At 45.1% G+C, this 13,229-nt stretch overlaps 1 protein-coding gene across 4 annotated transcripts; it reads left to right on the forward strand.

The window, feature by feature from the left end:
- The first annotated feature begins 1,670 nt into the window (after nucleotides 1-1,670).
- Nucleotides 1,671-12,907, forward strand: ctxn3 (cortexin 3). 4 transcript variants are annotated; one of them, XM_028974706.1, is made up of 3 exons: nucleotides 1,671-2,076; nucleotides 2,789-2,979; nucleotides 11,126-12,907. In XM_028974706.1, exon 3 carries the CDS (start codon nucleotides 11,164-11,166, stop codon nucleotides 11,479-11,481), a length of 318 nt encoding a protein of 105 aa, XP_028830539.1. In that variant the 5' UTR covers nucleotides 1,671-2,076; nucleotides 2,789-2,979; nucleotides 11,126-11,163; the 3' UTR covers nucleotides 11,482-12,907. The 4 variants fall into 4 exon arrangements, with proteins under 4 accessions (XP_028830539.1, XP_028830537.1, XP_028830536.1 ...); XM_028974704.1 differs by having other exon boundaries at nucleotides 11,130-12,907; XM_028974703.1 differs by lacking the exons at nucleotides 1,671-2,076; nucleotides 2,789-2,979 and adding an exon at nucleotides 2,990-3,136 and having other exon boundaries at nucleotides 11,130-12,907.
- Nucleotides 12,908-13,229: the final 322 nt, after the last annotated feature.

Raw genomic sequence — 13,229 nt, forward strand, 5'->3', positions numbered from 1 at the left:
GAGTTGTGCGTTGGAACGATCAATGTCAAACCCTGCGCTGCTAATCTTAATGTGATCAAATGCATGAAAATGTGTAAAACTAGAATATTATAAGTATTATAATCAAAGTCTGGCTAGTATGCATTTCTTGCATGAGAAAGCATTGCCCTTCATACAACAGAGCCTTCTGTCCACAAAATGGTGGGTGCTGCTGTAGGTCTGGAGCACAAAATGAATAATTGCTTTCGATTTCTTTGAATGAAATAATATGATGACTTCTCTTTTTTTTGTGAAAAAGGTTCACCTTCTGTGAACAAAATGCCATTATATGTCATTATATAATTTATTAGTGCCACAGAATGAAAGTGATTTTCATTGTGAAAGACTGCAGCACAGCACACGGTGACACAATAAAATGTGACCTCTGCTTTTAACCATCACCCTTGGTGAGCAGTGGGCAGCCATGACAGGCGCCCGGGGAGCAGTGTGTGGGGACGGTGCTTTGCTCAGTGGCACCTCAGTGGGACCTTGGCAACCGGCAACCTTCTCATTATGGGGCCACTTCCTTAACTGCTAGCCACCACTGCCCCTAAGCATTTGGGGCATGGAAGTAAGCACTTAAATCTTGCTGTCCCATTACCTATAACACACATTATATAGATATGTAAAGTTAGCCACACCTTCCCCCAGCAGTCAGCCATAGAGCCACAGGGTTTCTTAAAATAATGTGATTGTCTTTACTCTATTACATTTGTCAGAAATACAACAACTGTAACTTGTTATAATCATCACTGTGAGATAAGTGGTTGGTAAACCTTTGGTGAACACCATGGCAAGAGGCATAACTTGTTTGTTGCTCATGTTTCTTTCATGGTCCCACTGGTGGTGCGATTCAATACTGATGGTTGAGACTGATGTGTGACAAAGTATGACAAAGTATGACTGCAATGTGCAGATGAATATGCTTTTGTACAGTCTGGACTGTGAACATTATTATTAATGCATTATGTTCTCATTCACATCATGTAACAGCAGTCACAGGCAGTTTATTTCAGTGAAAGTGAAATTGTGAAGCACAGCACATGGTGACACAACGAAATGTGTCCTCTGCTTTTACCCATCACCCTTGGGCAGCCATGACAGGCGCCCGGGGAGCAGCGTGTGGGGACGGTAGCTTCATCAAGGGGACCTCAGTTGCATCTTGGCGGTTCAGGATTCGAACTGGCAACCTTCTGATTTTGGGGCTGCTCCCTTACCCGCTAGGTGCCCTCCCCTACTCAGCAACATAAACAGTATGGGCATACATAACATAAATAAAGAAGAAATATAAAATAATAATTAATGATGCATAAATAAGGGGTATTAAAGGGGGTGGTGGCAGTATAATCCTGATGATAAACTGACCACATTCCCTGAATATTACATAAGCAGACTGTTTAAATAAAGCAGTCAATCTGACATAAATGTATTAATCACGAGAGTTGGTCAGGAAGAGAAGAAAATATATTTCATATTCTTGAAATAAAAACACTGCTTGTAAGGTAGAAGATATTGGCCCCCACGTTGGTTACAGATATTTATTATCTCACAAACACGTGGTTATGTTGAGCCAGATGTTCCAGCTGTTGAGTTTATTAGGTGGGTTGGTCCTTACTGGTCTATAATTTACATAATAATGATGAACTGCTCGTTTCTACACCAGAAAACCAGTCCACACTGTACCACCACCCCCCCCCACCATCATCTCTCACGAATGAGCCCACAATCGCACTACGAATGAATGAACGAGCTGGACCGAAGGGTGCGACGAGAGGATCGATATCCGACTCGGTATCGATACGCGGTCCGCGCGCCTTCACGTTGCGCGTCTGAGGAGGAGGAGGAGGAGGAAGAGGAGGCTTTCTCTTCCACAGTCATCCCACTTTCTCTCTCGGAAGCGGTGCTCCTGTCGTCCCTCTGGTGTTTCTATTTTTTTTTTTTTTGGGGGGGGGGCTGGGGGGAGAGACGCTGCGCCGCCTGCCCGCGGCTCGGATCGGATCGGAACCGGCGGAACCCGCCGCGGTCTCCTCCGGATCTCCTCCGCGCATGACGGCCAAGGTACAAACTCGACCGGGGATGCCGCACTTGTTGAGCTCCGGGGCGGCTGTCAGCGTGCCGGGTGGCCGGCGCTGTTGTGACCCGCGGCTCTGTCACGCCAGATATTTACCGCGATGAGCGAGACGGTCCACGCTGCATGGGCGCCTGTTCCGATCCTCTAATAATACTAATAATACTACTAATAATAAATAGTAGTGAGTGAAAGATGCGTTTCCAACAGCCCGCATGGCCAGATGCTTCATCTGCAACTTGTTTGCAGGCGTGCGTCTCATTTTATTTCATTGCACGCCAGCGAGACCTCAAGACGACACACGATGTCCCCCAGACGTCACCTCCCCCGGACCGCTGCACCGTTATTCGCCATGTCGGGGACAAGCCGCGCTCCGTCTGCTCGGAGGCTGTGGAATGAAAACGCAGCGAAGTTAACATTAATGTCTGAAAATATTCACTCTGTACTGCTGTCCTGAGGATCGTATTTAGATTTCAGCAGAGCATCCTGAGGAATTCTGCATTATTGGAATTATTGGACACTGGTTATATAAGTTTATGGCATGACACAGGTCATGCAAGGATTTTTATCCTGACCAAACACACAAAGGCTTGTGTGACATTTAGATCAGACGTCAGTGCATTTATACAGAACTAATTTAGAGTTGTCTTTAAACTCACACTTATTCGGGGTTTTTTGTTGTTGTTGTTGACTCTCCCACAGACATGTGCTGTGACTGAGGACCAGAAGACCAGCTTCTCTTTTCCTGGGCAAATGCTAGACCAACGGCAGCACCCTCGACTCGGCATCTCCGGTCCTGCGCGGGCGGGAACATCCACGTTGTGAAAAATGCCTTTTCGTTTTTTCTCCCCCTCCAACAGCATGACCTTGGGGTCCGGCTTCAAAAGAGAGCCGTGAGTTCTGTGAGGCTGTTTGAAGTTTTCATTACGTTCTGTCGCTCCGAGGTGACGCCCATGTTTCGTGTGACACACGGATGTTGCATGAATTCTCGCTCTTGGATCTATCACGAAGCTTTCAGCTCCTGGTGTGGCCCTTTGAGATTATTGCAAGGTGCAGTCTTTTTTTCGTGTGTGTGTGTGTTGGGTAAATGATGAAATAACCACCATTGTGGAACGCTTGGTTCGAAATGGAGCCGTTTCTGGAATAATGATGCTTTTCATTTCTTCTATGACTGAATTCTAATCGGGCAGAAAATTAGTTTAGTGCCATTGGTTACGGTACTTTGTCATTTGCAATTGATGTGGCTCTCTAGGTGTCTGTGTGTGGTGTGTATGTGGACGGGTTATGTTTGCTTTACCGGTAGGAGAGGCAGATGGGAAAGTCTGATAAATCTGGACCAAAGTTTGCACATTTGCACGTGTGAATTTATTAATGAGCGCCAGAGAAGATTAATGTATTTTTTTATGTTCTTCATAAAACCCTAATGTCTGTTATTTTAACCCAAGGTATTTAAGAATTGAATTCTTATTTGAATTCTTTGTACTGCAGTGGAGCGGTTCGCTTGCCACTACAACTCATTCTGCCATCAGGAATGCCCCTCACTCTGATTCCTGGAGCAGCGAACTGTATAATATCTCCCACTGTGTCAGTGTGTAGCGTGTGTGTGTATGCATGTGTGTGTGTGTGTGTCTAACACTCTCCGCTGCAGTGCAAATCTGCATTCACTTACAGTCCAGCTTCTGCCAGGATATTGTAATCCATTAAATATCCATTAATGCACCAACCTTTTCAGATGCCCTCTGAAAATGAATATCGATTTCACAGAACTTGAATCAATGATAGTGAGTTCACCCCAACGTTGTTATTTGTGGCTGTTTATGAACCATACATTCACAGTGTCCATAAATGTAAAATAATTACATAAATAATTACAATACAGTTGTGTGAATGTTATCTCTAACGTTTTTCTAATGTTTTACATCTTCTTGGAGACCAACATGCATTTATTAGAAGATCTATTAGATGTAGGGGCAGTGGTAACATACTGGGTAACTCATAAATGAAGGGTTGCAGGATCAAATTCCAAACCGTCATGGTGCCACTAATGTCCACTTGAGCAAAGCACCATCCCCACACGCTGCTCCCCGGGCGCCTGTCATGGCTGCCCACTGCTCACCAAGGGTGATGGTTAAAAGCAGAGGACACGTTTCGTTGTGTCACCGTGTGCTGTGCTGCGGTGTTTCACAATGACAATCGCTTCACTTTCACTTTAAAGGAGAAGGTATTAGATTGACGGGGAAATAAAAGACTGCTGTAATATTTTGCATCGACTCTGTCCTGAATCAGGCATTTGAGAGAACTGGTGAGAGAAAAGTTGTCAATCTTATTGTCATTGTGCATCAAGGCAAGCTGTTTTTCCTGTTAACATGCTGCTATGGGCTATTCCGAGAGATCTCACCTATCAGAGCTCTTCAGTCTCACTGAAGAGACGAATGTACGTCCTGTTACGAACTACCCCGTGGTCTATAGGATCAGGGGGGAACAGGGGTGGTGAAGATGTGAGTGTTGTAGGTGTTGCGGGAAAACCCAGGGAGCCGAAGTGTACAAAAATACAGAGAGAAGTTGATTTATTATATATACAATACATACATACACAGGTGAAACCACTGCGGCAGGGAACATAGACGGCGCTAAAGCAAAGAAAGGAGTTCTCTACACTTTTCCATACAAAGAACAAAAATGTCTGTCAGCTCACAAATCTCATTCAGACTAAATAGATTTGTATGACTTTAACTCAGATGGCTCTTTATTTTATATCTTCATGGACGTGCCAGTTTGCTCATATTCAGCGTAGGCATGTAAGTGAGTGTGTGTGTGTGTGTGTGTGTGTGCGTGTGTGCGTGTGTGTGTGTGTGTGCATGTCTGTGTGTGTAAGGTTCAGTAGCCAAGGTGAGCCTGCTGGCTGTCCTGGTCTCTCCCCTTGTCCGCTGACTCCATGTTGACCATATTTGTACCTGTGCGCTTTTGACATCATCCTCATCATCATCATCATCATCATCATCATCATCATCATGCCAGCAGGCGAGGTGGGTTACACAAACAGGATGCAGTAGCAAGCGAGGGCTGGGCCTGTCAAAGGACGGTGGGGAAGGGCCCCGGTGGGGAAGGCTGCTCGATTGAGCAAATCGGCACACGACATTGGCCGTGACAATGGAGGCCAGCGGGATAAGATGTATTAGACAAATTCAGAGATGAGGAAAAAAGTGGAATCAAGGGTGTCGACATGGGGTTTAACCGAAACTCCTGAACGCAGCGAGAAATGGGGCTTCCCTCCGGATGCCCAGAAAAATGCCTGAAACTATACAACTATAAATCACACAAAATCGACCCAGATTTATCCATCCTAAGGTATTTCCGTTTGAAATGCACTATGTGCTACATTTTGAAAGGCACATAAATGAATGTTCTTTGGAGAACTTTATCTTGCGCCACATTTAGAGTAGGGAGGCAGTTCATGTTTGTGTGTGAACTCACCGTCTGCACCACCATGCCTGCTCGCTCATTAATCTCTGAGAACTATGCCAGCGCTTCAGAACTGTGCGTTGGCTAAAGAACACGTTTCCCATGCGGTAGCGTCTTCATGCTGAAAACGGCATCACGGATTCCGCTGTACTGCCAGCGATGACTCGATGAATCACAGCAGACTCGCTGGCTTTATTTAGAACTGCTTTGCTCCACCAACTTTTAGAGATCTGCACCATAAACAGCTCCTCCTTCCCTGTAAATGCATGTTTAATTGTAGGATTTTAAGCCCCAATGAACAAATTCATTTCTTATGAAAAATTTATATTATTAGCAGGGTTGGGTAGTGATGGCTGAATACTGAATCCATTCTAAAATCCTTGTAAAAACATCTAAAACAATTTCAATAAGTATTTTGCATTAATTACATGTAGTATGACATTCAAATCTCTCTATTTGAAAAATCAATAATTTCCACTAGTATTCTCAGACTCTATTATACATCTATTTATAGATATATTTTTTAAATTGTCTAGATTTGACATATTAATTAATATTTCAAATTGGATGTAATTGTTACCTGCTATTCCAAAAAAAGCACGAGTTTGTGTTAACCCTCTCAGAAGCTGCTGAGACACACATCACAACCGGGTACACAATGGTCTATATTTAAAGCGATGCAGAAGAAAATCTGGTCAGTATCCCACATATGTGTTTGTGCATTTGCGTGTGTGTGTTTTGCTGTGTGTACAGTGCCCTCAAGTGGTTAAGGGAACTCTGCAGAGTGTTGGTGGGCGTGCTGTATCATGATTTCTAATCATTTTCTCTCTCATTTCACCCTGCTGGGTGTTATGTACTGTACACATTTACAAATTACAACCAAACTAAAACTTGCTTCCCTGGGGTGGGGGAACAACGAGGCAGACAAAAGACAGTAAATTGGAAAGTGAACAAGTGAAAGTGAAGTGATTGTCATTGTGAAACACTGCAGCACAGCACATGGTGACACAACGAAATGTGTCCTCTGCTTTTAACCATCACCCTTGGTGAGCAGTGGGCAGCCATGACAGGCGCCTGGGGAGCAGCGTGTGGGGACGGTGCTGTGGGATCAGGATTCAAACCAACGGCCTTCTTACTACGGGGCTGCCTCCTTAACCGCTAGGCCACCACTGCCCCAAATTCAACATACAGTCACATGAGGCAGGCTGATATACATGCCGCCATGGGTGAACACCTCCAGGTCATCAATCAAGATCAATTTTGGCACATGAAATTCCCAGGTCACCTACCCTGCGTGGCAACCGTGTATGGGCATGATCAGTTGTAAGATCACATAAAAGCGGCTTTTAAAAAAAATGTTTTCATTTTAGATGCCTTGAGCAAGATTTGGGGTAACATTTGAATGCTTGTTTTTTTATCATTTTTATTTGAGTTAATAACATAGTAATATAATATAATACAGCGGTTAAGCCCATGGTGTTTTCTTTTCCTTACGTATAGTAGTGGGTAGGAGCCATTTGTGGTCACTTTAGATACGCAGCAATAAGTATAGAACATCTCCAAAACAGGATAATGGTTTGTTTTAATGTCGATAACAAGGTTATAATAAACAGGAATGAAACCAAAATGCTTTAACAAGTTGGACATTCATTTGTTTAAGCTGAGGTTTACAGAATGGGTTCAAAAAACTTTTTACTAAGGATTATCATGCCACATGTAACCCTGTAAAACTTTTTACTTCGGTCACTACATGCTAATAACTATAAATATATGGAATGTGTCCTTGTGGTTTTAAAGGGGTTATGAAGGACACCCTTTCATTACCACCCATGGTGGCCTGCAGGTGTTCAGCTCCACACCGCATTTGAGTTGAATATTGCTGGGCAAAGAGTGAAGGGTCTTTCATTCCTAACAGATGTAGGCCCGTCCCTCATAACCCGTACGTTGACTGAGTTTCAGCTGCGGGGCGATGATGACTAGTTTTTGCCTATTAATAAATCTGCATGTGTCTAGTGCACCTCAGCGGGGGGCTGCTTGGCTCTCTGGAACGCCGTGTGTGTAGTAGCCCCCGTGGACGTGAGTTTGTACAGCAGATGTTGAGGAAGCCTGCAGACGATGCCGGAAGCTGAGCGCGTGGGAACCCTCGGTGAGAGACGTTCCATTATTCATCTCGTCCCCTGCGAGGTGTCTAACTGTGTCCTGCTCGCACAAGCAGATACAGTACTTTCCCCTGAAGCTCCGCCCTGGCACTGAAAGGCTTACAGCTGTCAGAGGTGCAACACCCATTTTGCCGGATTAATCACAATTAAACGAATTAACTGGGAGCCACAAACATGGTTCCATGAGGTGTTTTCAGTCGTTTGATTAAATTATGTGAATGAACCAAATTAGCCTAAACCAGCTCTGTACTACCCAGAAGAGAGTGGCGGTGTAAATTACTCGCTCACACACTGAACATGGGGTTTTAAATGACTCCACGTTAATCTATATTCCCTCCATAGGCTATAAACCGTACAAAGAGCTCAGATATTATTACCTAACATGGTCTTCTGCCACATTAACACTGCCACCTAAAAATGTCCTTTTCAATTGTATTTTGATGCCAATTTTATTGCACCAGATAGTAGTGGGAATCTGAAGTGAAGTATGCAACTGTTTAATAAAATAATACTAATATTAATTACATTTTGGAATTTGTACCATTTGGGAAAGCAAGTATTTAGCAAGTTGGATGTTTCACTACATGCTTCACTGTGTTGCCACTGTGTGGCTGTCAAGGTTATTGTGTGGTGGCTAAAGGGAGTATTTGTGTGTGTGTGTGTGTGTGTGTGTGTGTGTGTGTGTGTGTGTGTGTGTGTGTGTGTGTGCGTGTGTCATTTCAAGCCTGCTTGGTAGCACAGGCAGTGGGAAGTTTCCTGCGGACGTTAACATTTACATTTAGATTTGCATTTCTGTGTGTGTCGGTGTGTGTCTGTGTGTATGTGTGAGAGAGAGAGAATAGAGACACAGCTTTTGAGATGTTTGTCATGAGCCTTGTTATTTTCTCATAATATCTGAACAGGAGGGAATGTGTGTTATTTTGGAGTGAGCGTCTCACTTGCATAAGAGCAGGTTTATTTTATCTCCACCTTTGCACGATGACTTCAGATGGGATATTTGCGATCTTCTGTAATCCACTCCCCCTCATCTGCTGTCTTGCCAGCTCAGGTAGTGCGGCAGCAGTGTGGGTGCTGGCTTTAAAAAACATCGTGGTGCCCTCATGCTCTCTGTCTTTTAAATTGTGTGGTAGTGTCAAACGCAACACTGAATCATGCTGCCTTTTAAATACCGCTTCACAAATGAACGAGGACAATGCAAGCATAAAGGTACACAGCAGGTCGCCTAAACAAGCCTGACAGCCATATTTGGACGCTTTTCAGCGGTTTGTACTCTGTAAGCAATAATATGACGAACACCTGTTAAATGATGTAAAAGAAATAAACCAGTGAAGAAGCATGAAAAGCAATTTCCTCATTAATTCTGCAGCATAGTGATACACACATGAGACCAGGCAGTCTCATTACGTCCAAGAAGGAAACAGGGACATGTCAGAAACGGTGATACTGATAAATCAAGGAGCAAAGTGTACGCCACTAAGATTGCTTTTTGTTCTCAGCGACCTTGAAACTCAGGAAATCTAGCAAGCCCTTCTGTGTCTTTCACCCACACTGTGTGGGATATCAGCTAGCGGCTCGAGCATTTGCAACATTGCCACCAAACTCAAAGATGTGCCGTTTGATCTCAGTTGGATCACGTCCTGTTGACAGCAGATCCTGTGTGGGTGGGACTGCTGGCGTTTCAAGGGACGATCACTGACGAAAACAATCACAGCACCAGAGCCCACGATGCCCACGAAACTGGCCGAGGCAGCCGGGCGAGCCTCCGGGGTGGCCGTCTTCAGATAACTTTTCGAAGCAGGAACCCCGACACCCACCAGACCGAATAAGGAATTCACCAGATCTTTTTTATGTCACCACTCCTGCTGGTTTAATCTGATGTGTGCTGGTGGGCAGATCATGGATGAGCAGACTCTAAATCTGAGCTGAGGTATGGGGTATAAAGACTTTTTTTTTTTTGCCTCATTCTTGTTGGTGTTGAAATGAGAACAACTGAAATTAACAGTACTTCACTTTCTGGTTGTGGTTCCTTTTCCGCACGGCTGGAAATAGCCGTGGAGAAAATCAATAGAACAAGTTTTGTGAATTTGTCAAAGTAAATTGCAACGCCCTATACTTTCTGAAGGAGATGTGTAGGTGCACTAACATCCCAGTTTCAACAGGAGTTCAGAATAATACAAACACTGGCTGTAGACCATCTCCATTATCTGATCTGATCATTAAAAAAAGGATGAGGGCGTGGTTATGCTTCGGGATGTTATAAACCACTCCATTCATTAGTGTGATATTGTGATATCAGTTGTGGCAGGAAAGGCAGGAAAAATGCTGATTATTTCTTTGTTTTTTTTTGTACAGGCAACTAGTTTAAGTGTCTTTAACATTAAGAGTTCCGTGATCACTGCCTGAACTGTGTGAGCATGCACACAGAGATGTTCAGTTTATGTGCTGTGCAATTTTTTCAATTTAAGTTTTGTTTCACTGTACACTATTTACTAAGACGAAAGTATTGTGTCTGATGCTTGTCTGTCGTGCGGGAAGCACAAAACTTAACCTCAAGCTCACATCAACTTAACCTGATTAACCTGTCATAAAATCCCTCTAATAGGAAAACTGCTCAATCTGTGCTCGAAAAGTTTGACCCCTTCGTCACGTACACACAAGCTGTCCATTATGGCCTGAGCCTCTTTCCCACACTTCTCTCTCACTCACTTTCCACACCACTTAGTCCTACTCAGGGTCGTGGCCGCCGGAGCCACTGGGACACTGGGTGCAGGACGAGGACACTCACCCAGGGTGGGTGGGGACACACACACACACGCCACCATGTGGCCACATTTGTCTCTGTAATAGTTAAATATTTCCAGCAAGCTTTAGTATTAAGAACAAATCGCAATTAATTATTACCTAAATTTGTTTTTTTGGTTAAAAAAACATGTTATTGATTGACAGCCCTATTTGAATTTTTAAATACATAACGAAACATATAAAAGTGTATGTGCACTTTTCAGATGTCATGATGCAGCCGCAGAAAGGCAGAGGGGACGACACCTATTGCTGAATTTGTGAAATGGTTGCAGCGAATGGACAAAATGGCTAAATTCGAAGCTCCACCAATTCACAGGGGTTGGGGGAATTGTGAGTAAATGATTGCAATTGCAGCCCCACAAAATCGTGGAGGGACTGATACGTGGCAGGACACTATTTCTGGGGGGGACACTTGAAAGCGGTGTTGGAAAAGTGGCCTCCTTTCTTTTTGCTTATTATTCTTCGATGGTGCTGCACTGGTCTCGAACGCGCTGACATGTTAATTACGTTTCCTTTTCCTTCCTGCCTCCCCCGTCTCACCTCTCCTCTCACTTTTCCATCCCGTCACCTCCATTACCTTCCTGAACACGCCCATCCGCTTTCCCCCTTCCCTCAGATAGTGATGTGCACCTGTGGGGGCGGGGGCGCGTGAGGATGCTGCTGTGGGAGCGCCCCCCCTCCTCCTCCTCCTCCTCCTCTTCGTCCTGGTGGCTGACGGAGGCCGAGCCCTTCACCTCTTCCGCGCTGCCCCCGCCGGCCCCCCGAGGCCACCTGCCGGCCGGCGCAGGCATGGTGACGCTGGAGCAGAAGACCACCTTCGCCCTCGTGCTCTTCCTCTTCCTGCTGCTGGGGGTCCTGATCGTGCGCTGCTTCCGCATCCTGCTGGACCCGTACCGCAGCATGCCGACCTCCACCTGGGCCGACGGCCTGGACGGCCTGGAGAAGGGCCAGTTCGACTACACGCTGGCGTAGCGGCCATCCACACGCACCCACTCACATGCGCGGTGTAGACGTAGAGATGCACAAGATGTTTACACCACTGAACATGCGAACACACCGGGTGTCAGACAATCTGGCCACGTCCATGCAGGGTAGATTGATTTACCTCATTTCTCTTTTACCACGGTAACAAAGCCCGCTCCGGCGCAGACTGCTCTCGGTACGGCCACGCGAACGGATGCACCAGCTGCAGAATGAGCGGTGGCCTTCAGAGGCGCATTTCGCCGCGGCCTGCGGTGAGCACAGGCTGCTGAGCTGCCTGATTAGTGCAATGAAAACTGAGACGCGGGGAGCATTTTACTTCACGCCGCCCTCGTTTATCACTGTCTTGTCTGGATGAGATGAACGTGGCTTGGCACGTGAGCCGCAAACACGACTCTCTTTAAAATAAAAAATTCGTTCATCATTACTGAGAATATTATTAACTAATTGATTTGTAATTTGTTCTAAATCTGCACGATACATTATGTTTCCATGGAAACATTCTGGAAGCATTTAAAGCCATTAGGAAACCATTTCATTCACAGCCCTTTCCCCACCTGAGGGGAAAGCTGTGTTCTGTGGACAGATAGTAATGAGGAGCGTCCTCTGTCCTTTGAATAGTTGCACACGCCTCACAGCTCCATGTAGGCATTATACTTTCAGAGGCCGAACCTGCAGCAAAGCCTTACATGAAACGGAAATTAGTAGGATGACTGGTTTATGTCCATTCTCCCCCCCCCCATGCCCAGTCATGGTTTTATTGCACTAGCAGCCACCACTGTGAGCATGAAACGCGGCAATGTTCACTGACAGCGGAGCGTCCTTCGGGCCCCTTGTCGACGTTTGCCGCCTACCGCCTTCAGGTCACACAGATAAAGAGGCTCGAGCTCCCTGCAACCCCACGCCATCACTCCACTTCTTCCACGGATGGGCTAGGTAGTGTTCGAGTGCTACTGAGACTGTTGGCTTCCTTTTAAAAGCGTTGTTCTGCAGAGGAGCTCTCTGCTTTCCTCTGAATAGGCTTGTGTCTAGTGCAAAGCACTTAAGCAGTCGTGTGCCAAACACTATGTCTCTGCTTTCTGTGTGTCATTAAAAAAAATAAAAAAATTATCAAGGTTAATAAAGAAAAAAGCCAAATCAGGAAGCACTAGAATTACCCACGTTTGTGAACTTGTAGATGCACCTACTGTTGAAGTTGAATTTCTTCCTGTGTCCGTTGCACTAGAGAACAGCAGAACAGCCTTCCTCAATCTGTGAACCTCGGTTTTATAGATGGCCTCGTGCGTCCATCTGTGTGCACTTGTAGGTGTTTAGGAGTGTGTAACTGGCACATGTGATTAACCGCAATGAGATTGTTAACTCAGCCTTTTCTGCATTAGTGTGCTACAAAGCCAGTTATTAAAATGTTGGTTCTGAACCGATGTTGCAGATGTTGCTCTTTTTTTAACCGTTGTCTCTCGTTCTTTACTTCTGCCTTGCCTGAGCGTGGATGAATCAAACTGAGTCTGAACACAACAAAAAGGACTAGTCACACATTCAGCCGTTCATCCGTCAGTTGTCATTTTCAACACACCTGCTCAATGCAGGCTCTATGGAGACAATGAATAATTGAGAGAATATTTGAAGAATGCAACACAGCAGGTTTTTTCACCAGAAGAAAACAAGGTAGGTTTCATGAATCTGATTCTTCAGAGTTCATTCTCTTTACCTTCATGAAGTGATCATTAGCATGAGTGAAC

This window comes from Denticeps clupeoides, chromosome 3 (assembly GCF_900700375.1).
Source record: "Denticeps clupeoides chromosome 3, fDenClu1.1, whole genome shotgun sequence".
NCBI lineage: Eukaryota > Metazoa > Chordata > Actinopteri > Clupeiformes > Denticipitidae > Denticeps > Denticeps clupeoides.

Bases quoted from the DNA above. Each gene is read 5' to 3' on its own strand.
- ctxn3 (XM_028974703.1), top strand. From the start codon at position 3,060: ATGTTGCATGAATTCTCGCTCTTGGATCTATCACGAAGCTTTCAGCTC. The intron at 3,137-11,129 runs GTGCAGTCTTTT...TCCCTCAGATAG, and splicing joins CCCTTTGAGATTATTGCAAG to TGATGTGCACCTGTGGGGGC.